General features: G+C 47.4%; 1 protein-coding gene across 3 annotated transcripts in view; it reads right to left on the reverse strand.

The window, feature by feature from the left end:
- The window catches only part of BMPER (BMP binding endothelial regulator), a 218,786-nt gene that overhangs the window by 176,968 nt on the left and 23,433 nt on the right, over nucleotides 1-18,385 (reverse strand). For all 3 annotated transcript variants that reach the window (XM_053927054.2, XM_024563020.4, XM_045197422.3), the window contains exon 3: nucleotides 9,455-9,554. In XM_053927054.2, coding sequence (XP_053783029.1) covers nucleotides 9,455-9,554 — 100 coding nt within the window. The remainder of the gene's footprint in view (nucleotides 1-9,454; nucleotides 9,555-18,385) is intronic.

Below are 18,385 nucleotides of genomic sequence, written 5' to 3' on the forward strand. Positions count from 1 at the left end.
CCCTACAATCTCAGTCAACTTCTGTAAGCCCCGAAGAATTCCAAAAAGGACACAAGATGAATTAAGATGTATATCGCTCAGTAGAATTCACTGAATATGCAGTTGACATCATGAGACATGTATGGAACGAGAAAGACTAGAACTTAGCCCTGATCTTCCTATCTTTTCCCCACTTCCCCTTTCCCCACGAGTATATATTTCCAGTAGGATATTTAACTGCTGGGTGCCAAGCACAAGGATGACAGCCGAGAATACTGTAGTCCCTGCCCTTGTGGAACCTCCAGCTCAGTGGGAGTTACAAAGAGACAAAATGCTAAATCACAATTATGCCAAGTGTTAAGAACAGATCCTTAATTTTATGGCAAGTAACCCCGGAGGACAGGAAGTGATGCCTAAAGTGAGAAGTAAAGAAAGGGTGCAAGTTAACTACATGGCACAGAGTGGAAAAGCTGCCCAAGCAGAAGGAGCAGTATGTGCAAAGCCCCACAACAGGAAGTCACCTACCTGAAGGAGTCCAGAACAAGAGGGGGAGAGAGGGATAAGCAGAAGCCAGACCGTGCAGGGCTTGGTGGCCACCTAACCAGGGCAGAGGGAATGGCCAAGTGTTGGACTTGCCAGCACTTACTATGTGCAATGACCCATAAGCTCTCTTCTAGCCCTATGCACGGTTCTCCATAGAAGCTTCTACCCGCCATGCGCCCCAGCTTCTCTTGAGTACGGCTAGTAGAATTCTAAGGCAGTCCCTAAGATTACCACTCCCTGGTACACTCATTGTGTGAGATCCCCTGCCCTTGAGCACGGGAAGCCTCGTGCACGTGGTGGATGTCCCTCCCTCGGTTAGGTTGCATCATGTGGCAAAGCTGAAGACATTTTGCAGGTAAAATTGCGATTCCTCAACAGTGTTTGACTTTGAGTTATTAAACAGGACAATGATCCTGAGTGGGCTGACCTAACAGGTGAGCCTTTAAAAAGAGTCTATGGGCCAGAAGATGTTCTCCTCAAGGAAGCCAGCCATGCTATACCTTCAAGGAATGGAATTCTACTGACAACAATGTGAGCTTAGAAGATGACCTTGAGCCTCAGATGAGACCCAGCTCTGGCTCACCTTGTCTGCAGGCTTACAAGACCCAACTGAGCCATGCCTAGAATCCTCTCCCGTGGAAACTGCATGGTGATGAATGAGCATTGCTGTGGCATAACTTGTTATGCCTCAGTAGAAAATTCATAGACCGGACATCAGTAGCTGAAGGCCAGGGGTCACCGGAGAGGACACCCAAGTTCTGGCACTTTGCATGTGATTTAACAGGGAGACCAGAGCCCCCAGCCTCCTCTGCCACAATGAGGAACATTCTCAACTTGCCCACTTGAGACAAGTGAAAGCTGATTTGCCCCAAGTCTGCCGCAAGCCTTGGAAATCTGATCTTCTAACATAAAGGCAACCACAAACTCTCCACTTAAACAGCCTTCCAAAATCCTGCAGAACCTAAAACACCAGAGGCCCTGAATAAATGGATTGGGACAAATATGACAGGCAAAGCTGTTCTCTGTTTTAAATTTTCTTGCTAGTTTTAACAATAAAAACAGATTTTGTAAAGGATGATTTTAATGTTCACACAATTTTTTAAAAACAAATACAGCCATTCTTATTTAAATGCCAAAATAGCCTGGTTTATATTATGGGAAAATAATCTATGAAATATAGCTTTTTATACATCTTTTTTCAGTTAGAGAAAAGAAGAGCAAAAAAGAAACCCCTGTACTTTTTAATTTTGTTTTGTTTTTTCTCATCTTTAAAACACATTAACAACCCCCACTCAAATTTCTGGGGCTGGGTAGATAAAATTAGTCATACTGTTAAAGGTTAACATAGCCATTGGTTAAAATATATACACGGGCATTCCGTAATCTAACAATTTTCATCAAAAAACATATCATAAATTCTTTCAAGCACCAAATCATGGTAAATATAACACTGTCACTAGAACGCTGTAGCTCAATGGTGGGAACGTTTTTCAGGGCAGTGCCCTTTCCCAAGGGGTTTTAAATGATAGGTCAAGGTCTCCATATTAAAACAGCTAGGAGGAAACTAGTGAAGAACTTGTGTGTGGTTGGAAATGGAAAAACACACACAGCATGCAGAAATTTGCTCTGGAAGGGTCCCCAAGAATCTGGTAAGTGGTAGTCTCCAGGAAAGGGTACAAGATGGCCAAGGTCGAGAGTGGGAGGAAGCCTTACTTTTCCTATAGATGCTTCTGTATACTTTGAATTGTTTATGAAAACTAGTTTAGGAAACCAAGCACATACTACCTCACAGAAGAGTAAAGATCATCATGGATATTGAAGAAGAAAAAAAAATAAGTTAGGGTTTCCCAGAAGAATGCTAATTAATAAGAAAAGCCACCACCTCCTAATCCACATGTTGTCTTCAGTTACCTCCATAAAGCTTCATGGCCACGTACTTCCTGTGAAATTGCTGGTCTACCCAGAAGGGCTGTGGCAGGCTGATGCAGGCAAAGCTGAGGCAGGTCTCTCTCTCCTTCATCTCCAGAGACCTCCAGCCTGTCCAGGTCTCCCCTCCCACCCTATCTCACAGGGAGGTGATGGCAGCCAGAAGAATGAGCCTCTGGGGCCTGAGCCCTGCAACTTCTCACAGCCCTGTGATCCTGAGAAACATCACTTGCCCTCCCTAAACATGTGATTCCCCACCTGTTAAATCAGAATGATAACCATCACCACTGCAGGGCTCAGGACAGCAGTATCTAGGAATATCTAAGGACTGGGGTTTGTGCATATCAAAATACTCTCTAAGTGGAGTTCCCAGTGTAGACAAGATGACTGATAGTGCAGTAACCTTAAGGCAGGATACTCCTTATTTGGGATGTGAAACCTGGGGCAAACTGCATCCAGGACTACCAGAGAGAATCACTACCCAGAATGTGGCTGTCACTGAAGGAAGGGAAAACAGGAGTTGGGGGAAGAGCCACTCTTCTGTTTAGGCAACGCGTGGTTGCAGGCCACCTAAGTGCCCATCAGCAAATGAGTGGATCAAAAAAACTATGATACATTTACACAAAGGAATTCTACGAAGCAGAGAGAAAGAAGGAGCTTATACCCTTTGCAACAGCATGGATGGAACTGGAGAGCATTATGCTAAGTGAAATAAGCCAGGGGGTGAGGGACAAATACTATATGATCTCACCTTTAACTGGAAAATAATCGACAGAAGAAAAAAGCAAACAAAATATAACCAGAGACATTGAAGTTAAGAACAATCTAACAATAGCCAGAGGGGAGGGGGGAAGGGATAGTGGGGAGAAGGGTTTCAGGAACTACTATAAAGGACACATGGACAAAATCAAGGGGGAGGGTGGAAGCAGGGGAGGGAAGTGGGTTTGGCTGGGGTGGGGAGAAAATGCAGACAACTGACATTGAACAACAATAAAATAATTTAAAAATTGAAAGAAAAAAAAACCCAGACAGATTGACACTTGCATGGCTAACTCAGCCTTTCCATCTTAAACAGTTGAAACAATAAGGCAGTTTACTTGGTCAACAGACTGTGATTTTTTTTTTTTAGTTTTTTTTCTCTTTTTTTAATGCTCATTCCTATATATGGTAAGTGGCTGGTTCCCTTCAAAACAACCACATAGCAATATTCTGAAAGGCATAGTCACCTACCAGGCCACACGGAGAAAAGGACTCTTATTCATGAACTTGTACTGTATGAAAGGCAAGCTGTAAGTAATAAGGCTCAATCTTTCGCCATTATTCACGGTTCCCTTTTACTTTGGACAGTACTTGGTCTCCATAAATGAGAATTCTCCATGCGTGTTTTGTTCTCCAAATCTTATTTATCAGAACTTAGAGTGGTTGCCCTAATTTTGGGAAATGGTATGCAAATATTTATATTTTACCTCTTTCCTTTCATTTTCTAAGACATCATAGGATATTTTTAAAGCAAGTTAAACTATTTAAAAATGCAACTCATGAAATCACAACTCATAGAAAAACGAGACACAGCACAGAGAAATCAAAGACAAGCGAAGACTGTAGAAAATAAACCCCACTTGACAAATGAAAGACTGTTTTCTTCTTTCACCAAACTATTGCAGACAATTAATATTTTATGCTCTACGTAAAGAAGATGGAATCTGACTTATATGTCTTTGAAACACACCTTGTTTGTTTATATCCACTAATAATAAACATATACGTATTCAGATAACACACACATCATTGTTTATGAAAGCACCCCAAATTAAAGGGCGATTCTCAATCCAAGTACATGCAGAAAAGCTGCCAAAGCTGCCTGTTTGACTCCTGATGATCTCATTTGTTTTCATCAATCAATATTCAGTTTTTCAAATTAGGTTAATCTTTTACACAGCTATTGGGTAGTTGGATAAAAATTTATAACCATTATTAGCATAAAGCAATCTGAAAAGCATACTAAAACAGTTGCTTGAGAGAGTGAGTTATAATTTACTTACTTTGTTTTTAAGGAATATTCTGGCTTCCTAAAAGTTAAGAACAACTGGTAAGCTGTGCCAGGGCATAAATACCGAGCATGTGGGTTGGTAAATGCTTGTTCGGTGAATGAATGAATGAACAAATGCAGCAAATGAATGACCACAGGAGCAATCTGAAGCCAACGGGAACACACCACCAGGGCATAAACACACACACACACACACACACACACAACCTTAAGAATCCTTTTGGAAATACAAGTTTTCATATTTCTGTCCTCAAACAGGTTTGCCTTTTTAATATCAACATACCTTTCAGAGGAAAAGAAGTAGAAATCACGATAGAATTCTGTTACATTTTGGTCTGACCCCTCTCCCCTCCCCCAGGTGATCAACAACTTACAAACAAAAACTTCTTCCAGATTCGTTTTAATTCAATAGATCTGGAGGGAAGCCCAGGAACTGATATTTTAACAAGTTCCCTAGGTGATTATAAGTGGCAGGTGGTGCCTAAGAACTATTTCATGCCTTTGTGTGCACCATGGTCCCCTCCCCCAGCCCTGCCCTAAAAGCCCTCTTGGATGTGATTAACTCCTTCTAGTTCAGGAAGGAGAACAGCTTCCCAGCACACTCCCAACCCTTAGCCCACAAGCTGCCCTCCTTCTTGTCCTGCTCCCCTGGAGAATGGCCCCCACCGAAAGGCATTTCTTTGTCCCCTCTAGTACAGCGATCTCCTTGAAGACATAGACGTTCTTTGTTGATCTTTGTTTGGGTTGATGATTTAACTTATTTGGGCCCTTGGTTTCCTCACAGGTAAAATGAGAAAGACAGAAACTACCTGCTGCTGTGAGGACTAAGTGATGAGCATAAACCAACTAAGCCAGTCCCCAGCACGTGGGATGGAAACAAGTCCCTTGGACCCTGTGAAGACAGTAGGTGAGGGTAAAGGCCTTAAAATCAACCGGGTAATTCTCCCCTCACAACCCACAGGGCTTGGGGCTTTCACAGTGTCCTCACTCAGGAGCTGTGCTCCTGACCAGCAGCCGGGCCTCAAACAAAGAATGGGAGTGACTCAGGGGAAACACCTATGGAAAATGGCCATGGGCAAATACCAAGATGCAATGAACACGAACTTCTGTAATGGTTTAAAGAAATGAAATTAGGCTCCAATAACCATAAATAAACTATTAACATCAATTATAGAAGTGGCCCCAATACATGGTAGTACACATAGAATAAAATATAAACACAGCATAGAAATGGAAATTTTATTTTTTTTCAGGTTTTATTTATATATTTTTAGAGAGAGGGGATGGGAAGGAGAGAGGGAGAAAAACATCAATGTGTGGTTGCCTCTCGCGCCCCCTACTGGGGATCTGACCTGCAACCCAGGCATCTGCCCCGACTGGGAATTGAATTGGTGGCCCTTTGGCTTGTAGGCTGGCACTCAATCCACTGACCCACACCAGCTAATAATGGAAATTTTAAATGGTCCAAATTTCTTAGTAGACTGTCCAAGAAAGAATAAGCTAATAATATGCCTTCTTCTCTGCATGCTTCCCCCACACTGAAAGTATCCAAACAAACAAAAAAAAAGTAATAACCTCCGAGAGCCTTCAAATGTCTTGAATGTGGAGTATGTTTGATAATGAGGATGTTGAAGAGGATGGTAATGATAATTCTCATTGAACTAAGAAGCCAGAAAATCATTCCCCCTTCTCTCCATCCAGCCTATGTTCTACATTGAACTGGCTCTGCACCTGTAGTTCTTCAGCATGGGGCTACATTTTGTAAAAATTGTATCATACAAGTCATCACTCGTTGACAAGTATCAGGGTCTTCTATGTGTCACCGAAAAATATGAAAGCAGTTCCTGGCCTCAGCTATGTTCCTTAAAAAGAGCTTGGTTCCATTTCCCACCGAACCACAGGAAGGGGAGGAAAATATCCAGAACAGGCAAGAGCTGGGGGGGAAGTGTGCGCACGGCAGGTGAAGACAAAGAACCGGCTGCGTGAGCAGCGGGTGGGCAATATGGCTGTATGGGAAGGTTTTTCAGGAAAAATCAGCCAGCTTGTCTAAATCTTGTGTAATACCAGCTCTCCCTCCTCTAGTCTCTCTTCTTTGGGGAAGGAAGAGCTTAAAACTCTCAAGGAATAGGAAAGACTAGCCTTGCCCTTTCTGGGGGCCACTGAGTACCGTCCACTACAAGGTAATCAGTTCACACCTCTTCCCACAGCACTTTGCTCCCCAGGTTTCTGCCCTGGAGAAACGTACACCCACAGCCACAACAGGAATGGCAGGTGGGTTCCCTGCAACCTGGCAAGATGCCGAACATCTAAACCTCTATCAGTGAGATGTTAATTGAATTGTTGTGCATCTGTGTCCTGGAATCCAAACCACAGCACGAGGTGGCATGGGAAAATCTCCAAGTCGTGTTATTGTTGAGATGTTTTTTAACTGTGAAAGAATCTGTACAGTTTCATTCCGTTTGTGCAAAAATAAAATCGCACAAACAAAATTACATGCACATGTGTGTATGTGAAACACACCCAGAAAGGAGGTCTGGGAAAGACACAGAAAGTTGATAACACTTGTTATTTCAGAGAAAAGAGGAGTTTTGTAGCTCAGAAAATACTCTTTTTCCCTGTATTGTTTAAATTTTTAGTATAATATTATATTAATGTAGTCATTCTCTAACTAAAGCTAAAAACAAAAAGAATTATGCTAAGGAAAGGAAGAAGGAAGAGAGAGATGTTGGAAGGAAAAAAAAAAAAACAAAAAACAAAGTGGAAATCCCAACAAGTGACGGGAGGTGGTTAGCCAGTTCTTGGTTCAAGTCCCCTCACCCCATTTATTCACACAATTGAAAGACTTTTGATAAGCATTCACCAGCACTTTAACATTTGAGTTCTATTTTCTTGGTCATTATCTATTTTACTGTGTTTCTTATACCTTCATTCTAATAATAACAAAAAATCAAAATAGGACGACAGCAAAGGGTCAAAGAAAGACCCTGCTCCAAAAGGATTCAGAAAATGTGTTTTTATAGTCAAATCGGCCAACTATTTACAGAGCACCTACTAATATTAGTTGGGAAATGTTTACACGCCAGGCACTGCGCTAAACACTTCGACTGTATCTTCCCGTGTGGTTCCTCCCACAATTACTATCCTCATGTTACAGGTGAGGGAACTGGGGTAGAGAGAGGTTCCATGTCTCCACCTGCCCAAGGGAAAACATGGGGTATCAGTGTGCCAGGGCTGCTGTGACCAGTGGCCACCACCGTGGTGGCCTAGGACAGCAGAAATTGATTCTCTCACACTGCTGGTGCCTGAAAGTCCGAAGTTGAGGTGTCGGCATAGCCACGCTCCGCTGAGGGTCCAGGGGAAGACCCCTCACACCTTCACCGGGTCCCTAGTGTCACCAGGCTCTCCTGGGCTTGTGGGGGCACAACCCCCATTGCTGCCTGTCTTGCTTTTCGTTTGCTCATTGCTCATGTTGGGCTTTTGAGCAAAAAATTATTATAGTTTCCAATAACTATCATCATTAGCAAACAATTTGGTCTTCGTACTGGACATGCAGATTTTGTGTGATAGTGTGTTTTGAAAAGTTCACGGGGTCTTCACAGACTACAGAGACTCATGGGCTGTCACTATGAAAATGGGCTTTAGTTTGTTTACCTGGTTTTTGTAAGAGCTTTTTTTGATTTTTTTTTAAAGTTTCCCTCATCTTACTCCCCCCAATATATAGATTCTTCTGTGGGGACAGAAATCACTTGGTACTAGGTCAAGAACTCTTTCAGAGTCCCACCCCCAGCCCCAGGCTACACATTAAATCTCTTGGGAGCTCTTCAAAAAGACGGAGGCCTCCACCCCTCCCCAGAACGAGTGAGTCTGACTCTGGGGGAACAGAGCCCAGGTGTTTACGTCGCTTCTCCCATTACACGGCCACCTTCTCGTGTGTCTCCCGTCTGTCTGTCTTCTTCTCTTCAAATAAAGACAGCGGTCACATTGGCTCTGGGGCTGCCCTAATCCACTTGGATGTTATCTTAACTAATTACATCTCCAAAGATTCCATTTCCGAATGAGGTCACATTCTGTGGTTCCATGGACACGACCTTTCGGGCAACACTCTGCGACCCGGACTGTCGGATTAGGAGTTGGCAGTGTGGCTCCAGAGCCCACACCCGGAACCACATGCTCACTTTGCCTCCCGAGGACCCCACTTTGTGGAGCACCGTTTACACGTACATTAACGCACACCAGGCAATGCCAGAGAGTGACCGGGGCCCTGCCCTCCCAGAGCAGGTGACACACCACTGAAGCACGTGTGTGAAACTCCCTCTGCCATGGGAACTTAAAGGGGAAAGTGACGCTTGAGGCCCAGGGGACCTGCAGCACAGGCAGCACCCGGGCAGGTTGGCGGAAGGGCCTGAGTGGAGTCCCAGATGCTAGACTGTGAACAGGCATCCCAGAGAGGCCTGTGCGTGCACCGCAGGCCACGGGAACCAGGAACCGGGACGAGGTGGGGGGAAGAGTCCTTTAGAGATGTTTCGAAGACAAACAACGTACATTTAATTTGGAAGGAAAGAGAAACTTTAACAGGGACCCAAATGATAAAATTTGGGCTTCAAGACTCTGGCTAAGGTGGGCAGGGCGAGGGAGGATCCTGAGGAGAACGGAATGTTGAAACTTTCTTGCAAAAAATGCCTGCGTGTGTGTGCACCAGCGTGCCCAGGCATCACGTTCCTCTGTGCCATTTTAACAACTTGCCTTAGAAAACAAGCCCACTAGGCAGGTGCCCGCCTTACACTAGCAGAGTCCCCTTACCCACCCCCAACACACAGACATGCACACACACCGTTCCCTCCCAACACCCGTCTGCACCCAGCCGAGGGCTGAGGGAACAGGAAGAAGGTGAGAGAAACAGAAAGTGAAATGTCTGCAGCAACAGCCAAAAACGCAAGCGCCCAGGCCATTGCTCACCTTTGCACCGCTCACAGCAGGCTCCCCGCTGCTTGATGGCCAGGGCGCAGTCTCTCGACAGCACGGGGCACTTCTCCCTCTTACAGGTCACCTCCTTGTTCTGGGCAAAAAGAGACAAGAGACACGTGAAACCACCTTTGAACAGAACCCCCAGACTCCCAGCACAAAGCCGAGCGAGGCTCACCCAGCCTCCCTCTCCCTATCTGGCCTTCGACTTTCCCAAAACTTCTGTGACAGCAAAAGGGTTTTGCTCCCTCTGGAACAGAAATACCCGTCCAGAAACACAGGACTTTTTTAGATTAAGGGCGGATGAGAGGGGATGAAAAGTCCCTTTTTTTACAAGCCAACTTGACCTAGATAACCAAATGCTGAGAGAGAGAAGGGCTTTTTCCTGCTCTGTTCTAGGGTTTCCTTTTAGTATGCACTATAGAAACCATAATATTTGCGTAAACCACGTTTTGCCCATTAGGCTACCTGGGCCAGGACTGCATCGTGAGAACAAAAATATTTGCACACGGTCGTCCAACAATCCTTAATAGTAGAGTGCATTAAAATGCAGCAATCTAAAGTTCCAATTCAAATAACGACAAAGTTCAGGATTGAAAGGACTCAGTAAGAGAAAAAATATATTCCCCATGCCAAGCAGAGACACAGCCCTCAGTGTTACATAGCCCGGGGACAGCTGCCTTACATTAGCCATATGCTAATGAGAGTAGGGGGATCATTTGCATCTTTAGTTTTATCCTGAAAGGTTAGCTGATACAATGCCTTAGAGAAGCCTGAAACAGAACTTAACATTCCTGTGTGTGGAGGGAATGCACAGGAACCAAAATCATCCTGTCCCAGACCTTCAATGAGATTTGAGCTTTGTTAACAAGCGTCTATTAAATGCTAGATGCCGCGGCTTCCATTCTTACTCAAATCCTGTGAGGTAACTATTATCACTGTCCCCTGTTTACAAACAAGAGGACTGCTGTTCAGAGAAGGTCTAGGGCTTTTCCCAGTTATACAGCTTCGCAGTAGGAGAGGTAGATTTCAAGGTGAACTCACAAATGTGCATGGCCGGGGCCCCACTCTGAGCTCAGGCTGCTGGTACTAGCACATTCCTTGCCGGACTGGGGGCAGATCGGAGAGGAGGGACTGACCAGCTCTCTCACCTTGAGGTGAACCTAGAACCTTTCAGGAATATGAGCAGGAGAAATTCTACCTCAGCTCTGACAGTGACCTTGGGAGAGTCACGAGTGTGCCCAGTGTGCTTCAGTGTCATTGCTGGTCCCAAACCAAAAGAGGGGTGTGTGTGCGTGCACTGTGTGTGTGTGTGATGTGTGAGTGTGCATTGGGAGTCGGGGGTCCAAGCCAAGCCCTACACCATATTCCAGCCCTGACGCCGTTCTAAGATCAAACTCATCAGCTTCTATGCCGCCCTCACATCCTTAGGAGTCCCACTGCACCCTAGGTGCACCCAGGGTCTCATTCTAAATGAATCCAGATTGTCATCTCCTCCCCTTTCAAGTGATGGTCCTGTGGAGCATTCCAGAACCCCAGTCCCTCCAACCCCCCCCCAGTTACCGCTCCCCCAGGGTGAGGTATACAGAGCTTTGGGCCTCGCTGTCCCAAAAGCTGTGTCTATAGTCTTGTTACTTCCCCGGCTTCTTGGCATTACAAGGCACGGAGGCATGGGAATAACGAGCCCACCATGAGAAGTGTCACTCAAACTTTCCCACTGGATGACCCTCATAGGGAAGGACCGTCACCTCAGGTGAGGCCCCCGAGGCCAGTGTGGTGAGTACACTGGTGAGGCCCTCCCCGGCCACCCAGAGAGGGCATCGGTGACCACCACCTGCACTGGCTGTCGCAGGCTGGCCATGCAGACCTTCCGGGTTGTTACTGATTGGTCGTCGGTGTAAGATTTTTGGTGGGTGACCCAAGTAACCCAGTGCCCTCTTTTCCCCCTTTTGGGTGTCTATAAGGTGTTAAGGGCCCTCTCGGGGACTAACCTCATTAATTCCTTAAAATCCCATGAGGTGATGGTCCTCACCCTAGGCGACACATCAGAGCCCCCCATAGTTCTTAACAGAGCCTGGCACCGCCTCCCAGCCCCCAAAGCTCAGACCCGAGTTTCCCAAGCACCAGGCCCAGGCGTTTTCTAGGAGCTCCCTGGGCAATCCAATGTACAGGCAGGGCTGACAGTCACGGCTATTCAGGGAGCGTTCCTGGGGCCAGCGAGGCCGAGATGGGTTCGGGATGTTCACAGCCCCTTAGAGAGCCGCTGAGCTGCAGTCTGAACCCAGGTGCCCCACCTCCAAGCCCTCCAAAGCTGCCCCCTTCACCCTCTCTTCTTCATAAGGATGGGGCATGAAGACACTGTGAGTCACCGCCCTCCGTTCATTTTCAGAATTCGTCTTACATCACAAATGTGATACATAGCTACAGTCACAACGCCAACTAAAGAAGCAGATGTAAAAACTTCACCGTGCCCTTCTACCACCACCAAAGGGATCGGAACAACGGGCGGGGGTGTGTGCTGCTTGGCACTGTGAACACTTTGCAAAGCACGCTTCCTGCAGCCATTGCGTGACACCAGCTCCGTCCACCCCAAGGTGCCTGTCAGGTGAACCCCCTTCCCCAGCAGCGTATCTGCCACCCCAGCCTTCTGCAAACCCGGCTGCAGCCTTAGGGAAGGACCACCCACCCCCCAAGTGCACCTCCCCGCTGAAGGGCAGACTCAGGTGCAGGGAATGCCGTGCCCCGAGGGCGGCCAGAGTGTGTGTGAAGTCTCCATTTAGGGTTTGATAAACAGGAAGGAAGACACATACTCTCTTAAATATAGCAACTCTTCGCTAAACCTGAAACCTGGGAGCCAGTCAAGATCCATAACAGGATCCCAAGATTCATAATAAATAGCTTGTAATTACAGTCCAGCACAAAGTTATTCCAAACAGATGGTTTATAGATTCACATCTGGAATTTTTTTTTTTTTTGCACACACACACAGGGAACAAACCTAGACCTTCCTATAGGTTAGTGAGGGTTTTCTCTCTCTCTTCTAATAACACTTGGAGTTTTCTTTATATTCTCCCATCGGTCACAGTGGCCTGGAGCTGCCATATCTGATCATTTCCCTGGTGTCTGGCTGGCGTGGACAAGGGCACAGGCTTAGAATCCCAGGCCCTCAGAGAAAGAAAGAAACTACAGAGGCCACTGGTGAGAGGCTGGTTCCTCCGCCCCCTTAATTGGGTCCAGCAGCTACAGAGTGAATCCAAGCTCAGGTTAATTTAGACCACTCGCTTCACTTTCCCTGAAAAGACAAAACCACGGGCGGTCAAGCCAGTAGCTGCGGCGAGCAGTGGCGTACATGAAGCCCCTTCACGTGTCCGTCTCCACCGGCGCCCTCACCCCCCACCCCACCTCCACCTTGAGCACCGAGTGTCCTCCGCTCTGATTCAAGGTCACAACTCATTCGGTTCACTTTTTCACTCAAGAACCATGTTCTGACACCAGTGCACACTCACGGAGCATGTCTGTACAAGAGGCTCTGGGCTAAGAACGTCACAGGCACTACTCCACAAAAGTCCTCAGTGTCCCCATTGCACAGAGGAGGCACCAGGGTTAAGAAACTCGCCCAGGGTCACACCAGCAGACGTGTGTCTAACTCCAGAGGCATATTATGCATTTAAAAGCTACACGATCCTACTTCCCAGGCATTCGGGGTCCAGACCAGAAAAAGCAGTGTCAGGCCCCGATGCCCCAGGAGAGATGGGTGGCTTCTTGGGGTCCCACCAGTGTGACCTGAGCTCTCTAACAAGAGCAGAAAAACTCCAAGGAGCTGCGTCAACCCCAACCACAGGGAGGTCTGCAGACACTCGCAGAATCCTGGTAGCAAGGAAGCTGGACCACTTTGAATATTGACAGGTAACTCAGTCCATCGCACCTCTGAAAGCCAGACTGGCATCCTCAAACAAATTTCCCCCAAGAGTCCCGCTGGGGTTGGAGTCTCCCCAAATCTAAGCGACAGACACGGTGGCAAATAGGCCCTGGAAGAAAACAGTGAAACGCTCTAAAACACCCACCTAGCCAGCGCATAAGCGGAATAAACCGCATCGCATGCTTCATTCTCCATCTCGGTCTCCCCGAGTCTATCACTTTCTGGGGCCGCCCAGCCTGTGATTACCCGTTGTCAAGAGCGTCCGTTTGCAGCAACTGCCTCTTTTCTGAAAGACCAAATATATCAAAACCCAAAGTGCAGCCTCTGGAGACACATGAAATTAAGTGTCAACATACAAAAATGAAAGGGGGCATAGGGAGTGAAAATGAAAAAAAACCTCCATGGCTGGCAACAAAGCTCTGTCAGGATGCACGCCAAACCACAGCTCCCGCCACAGCCAAGTTCAAACGGGACTCTGGCGAGCAGCTTGCTGTGCCAGAGGTGGGCCACTAGATGGCAGCACAGAGCCCCCGGCTCCCCGTGCATCAGACCTGCAGGGCCTCCTGAGCATTTTTTAGGATCTGGGGTGGAGGGAAATGATCTCTCACGGATGGGGGTTGGGGGTTCGCCGGGATTGGGGCAGGGGGGAAGGCTGGAGACAGAGAAAATAACAAATCACCACCATGAGACTTTCCTGTTTGCTTTCCTCCAAGAAACCAGAAAAATAAAATGTTTTGAGATGTTTTTGTTCTATGTCAAACCAATGTCTTGAAAATATTTTTTTCTGAGAGTCGTCCAGAACCAATCCTATCATGGACTCTGGAAAGTATTACCTGACCTTCCATTTATAGTTTTAAGATAATAATAAAATAGAAATCTGGAGAGGAAAACACGGCAGCTAATTCGCGGCGAGTGATCAGGGAGCGACACAGGTCAGCCGGCAGACACTCTGTTCTTAGACTGGAACGGCACGGCAAACCTCTTGAACTAAGAATGAAAACAGAACACCCCGGTGCCCTGCCAGCCGACCCGCCACAGCCACACTAGGAAGGTGGCATTACTTTCCTTCAAGCCTGGTCTCCCGAAAGCAAAGCCTGCCTGCGAGGCAGGCAGCTGCTGTTTGGCAAACCAGCAAACTCTGAGGGCCAGCTCCTTTTTTGGAAAACCAAGAAGGCCGTGAAGTGGTCATACACCTTCCTGCCCGGATGAACAATACTCAGCGTGCCAGTGAGGCACACAGGCCGGGGAGTCCCGGTGCCACAAGAGGGGATGAAGAGGTGCCAGTGACTGCCCCCCACCTGCTACGGTACGCACACACCTCTGCCACCTCATCGCTGTTGTCTCCTTGCAGAAGTGGCCTATAGATTTTGCTGCCTTCAAGAATCGTCCTACTGAAATGCATATGGCCCTGGGAGGGGAGGGGAGGGGAGGGGGGGACCCACGTTAATCCAGAATAAACTACTCCCCCAGCAGCCAGCCACTGCCAGGGGGGAAATGCCCAGCGACCCTGAGAAGCCACGAAGCTTTGCAACAGAAGCTCTAGAGCAGCCAAACGTGGCGCACAGGCCTTCATGTTCAAAGCCGTGCGAGCGATGAAGCAATCACTCTGCAAGCTGCCATCTCCCCTCTGGAAACTTCCCTGGCCCTGGAGGAAACAAGACAGTGGACGCTGGCAGGTCGCACACAGGCTGCGGGCACTGCTGGCACCCAGTGACACCTACAGAAGACAATTTCATTTGACGCGACAGCCATCGTGGTGGGCAAGTACGGATGGGACTCTCTGACCCTGAATTAAATTATTTTTATTGAAGAACTCGTTCAGGGCAGACACACAGTTGTTTTTTACTATTTGAGAGGCTCAAAATGGCTCACGGAGGAATTTGTTTTTAGGAATAGGGATATCTTATGTCAAGTGTCTCAAGGAAGGTGACCCAACACAGCACGCTGTTCTCCCTGGCATTTGGAATCTCCCCATGAATGAACTCACAGAGGTCAAGTTCTCCTTGAGGTGCCCCCATGGTAACCCAATTCCAGCCCCCACATAGCCGAAAGGAATTTGAAGGTACTTTTGAACACAGGTCGGAATTTCTTCCGGGCAATATTATAAAACTTCTCATAAATAGAAGAATAATCCTTTAGGTTTACACAGTGTGGTTCTCTGCACATTATTTCATTAATCACATAGGTTTCTTAAGATCTACAGACCGAGGAACAGCACATAATGAGTTTAAGTGTCACGGGTCCCTCACAGAGCAGGCTAGCAGTGGACAGGGAGGGATGCAGGCTGGTTCTCAGGCCTGGACTCAGGGGCCAGCCAGGGAGGCTAGTTGCTAAGGCATTAGGTTAGTGCCTACGTGACTGTTGCAATTTCAGGAATAGATGAGCATGTACTTGAGCAAGTCTGGAAATTTTCAGGAAAGAGGGGCCACCTGGGTGGGCTATGGCAGGTCTCTGGCCACGTTCCCTGTGCTAAGGGAACCCGTGGGCCAAAACTTGGCGAACCAAACCTGACTTGAAAACATCCCACAAGAAGCAGAGATGTAGGCGAACGCTGAAAGAAAAGACCCGGAGGGGGCCGGTTCCATGGCCCGTCACCCCTGTGGATAATTAAAAATGTAAAACAAAGCGATTCCCTAGCTGGTACGTAGGGTCAGGGGAAAGCCTTTGCCAGCGAGCGTGACCTCTCCAACGGGAGACGACACAACCTCGTACCTGCCCCAGCCTGCCCCTGAGGACAAACTCTGCTCTTCTTCTCTTAGAAAATAATCCCCAGGAGCGGGAGGCGCCTGAGATAGCTCAGCGGTTGCCAATGGCAGTATTAAATTTGACTGATAATTTATTATTTTAATTAAGCTTTTACTTGCTTGTTCTTTGTTACTGATAGTACAATTGACGTCCCCATAATTCTTGCATAGAACGAGCTGGGAGAAAAAAAGAAGGCAGCTGGGTCCACTACCAAGTCCTCGTGTCCAAGTACACGACTCTGGGCCACGACTCTCAGCTCAGTGGAAGTTGGGGGGAGGGGTTGGAAATGGAGAGAAAGAAAAAAACAACTAACAAAACCATTTCTAAGTGAAGAAATTATGTTTGATAGGGAAAACGACCCAAACTTCCCCACCAGGAGAGTGGTTTTCCAAGCTCTCTTCTCTTCCCCAATTGAGAAAGGTCAACAGAGAGGTGGGAGGCACCCAAGCCCTTGCTTGAAATGTAAATTAGCGAGTCCAGAGCTTTCTGAACCCCCACCTTCCTCTGCTTTTGCAAATCCCTTTAACCGTCAAAGCCCCAGAGCTGAGCCATCTCTAACCAAAAAATGAAGGGGCATATAGTTCTCCGGGCTGGTTGCTGAACTCTTAAGAATACTAACGACTGAATGTTAATAGAAAATCCATTATTTTCCAGATGGTGATGAACACCTATTATGTATTTCCTTTTTTTAACCCTTGCAAGAAGCCTGAGGAAGGCACTGATTTTCGCCTCTTTTATGGGTGAGAGAACGCTCCTCCGTGGTGCCGTGCCCAGGTTCACGTGGCCACCCAGGGCAGAGATTCAAACCAAGGGCAGAAGGGTCAGAGCCGGAGGTTCATTCGCTGTGCGACGCAGCTTGGCTCGGGGCTAAGATGGGCCATCCTTCCCTGCAGTGAAGAATTTAAATGTGTGCCTTTGTTAGGCGCTCCTCATTCTCAGAATTATTGACCTTTGTGGTTTATGGTTTCTCTGGAACACAGGAGCAAAAATAGTGCCTCTTAGGAAAGCCAGATGAAGCCTCTCACTTAAAAACCCAAAACAAGTGTCAGTCTCCGAGTCCTTGGTCATTCGCAAGACGGACCAAAGCCTGGGCCCGGAGCCCCCGAGTCCTCTCATTTTTTTTCTTGACCTGAGCAGAGGAGCCTGGCAGCCTCCCGTGGCCCTGCTTTTGACGTCTTCGTGTGGAAGCGTCTGGCAAGCGCACCCTGCAGCTCACTGCACCACGTCTGCGACTGTCATTCTCTCTTCCTCCTGTCTAGGCTCAGAGAGCTTCCCCCCCCTCCCCCCGCCCAGACCCGGGCTCCAGCACACCCGGCCCCCTCCGGCCCAGCTAACCGTGCGCGCTCCGAACAAAGCTGCCCTTGAAGCCCAGCCATTTAAAAGACTTTATGAAGCCCACTGGGGCCCCCCGATTATTTTGCAACAAGTCATATCCCATGAAGAAATTCACTTCTCTGCAACACAAAACAGAGGGAGATTAAAGCAAAAGGCAGGGGGTGTGGAGAAAAGAAGTAAAGACCCCCTGTTGTTCTGTCTGGCCAGAATCATGTCGTGTAGTGCCCATGTCCTCTACACAGACAATGTGCGGATGATATATGGCCCCAATACATCACCAAGTGACAGTGCTCTCCTGATACTGTACCTTGAAAATATGACACGTGCCAGCAGAAGCAACAGGGGACTAATAAGGAGGCCCTTTATGTATTTAACTTACCTAACATTTCAATTCTTTTTTAATGGGCTTTAGTTTGTTGGAGGGAGCATTTTGGATCCTATGCGGTTGAAAGGTTTAGGTCTGGCTTTTTACAATTTATTTATTTATTTATTTATTTATTTATTTGCCTTCTCAAGGAACGCTCAGAACAAAGGAACACAAGCCATTAGGCTGTCCTGGCCAGTCAAGTGTGGCCCTGATTTAAACCAGGGCCGTGTCAAATGGCACCTCGTCGTGTGTAATTGTGTTGTGCAACAGAACCAAAGCATTCGAGACGGCAGAACACAAAAGAAATAGCCCCCAAAATAAAGGCAGGAGCCCCAAAGAAAGATGCACTGCCTGGTTTTCATTTCAGTGAGCGTCGGTCATATGGGCAAGGGGTCGGCAGGTGACTGCCACACGTTGAACACAAAGCAGCTAGTGACTTTGCGTGTGGACCCTGTCACAGGACAGGTCTGCCACCGTCCTCCAGCTCCCAGAAGCAACCTGGAAAATCAGAGGGTGAACTACAGCCCCATCTGCCAGGGGACAGGCACCAGGCATGGGC

This window comes from Desmodus rotundus, chromosome 6 (genome assembly GCF_022682495.2).
Source record: "Desmodus rotundus isolate HL8 chromosome 6, HLdesRot8A.1, whole genome shotgun sequence".
Classification (NCBI taxonomy): domain Eukaryota; kingdom Metazoa; phylum Chordata; class Mammalia; order Chiroptera; family Phyllostomidae; genus Desmodus; species Desmodus rotundus.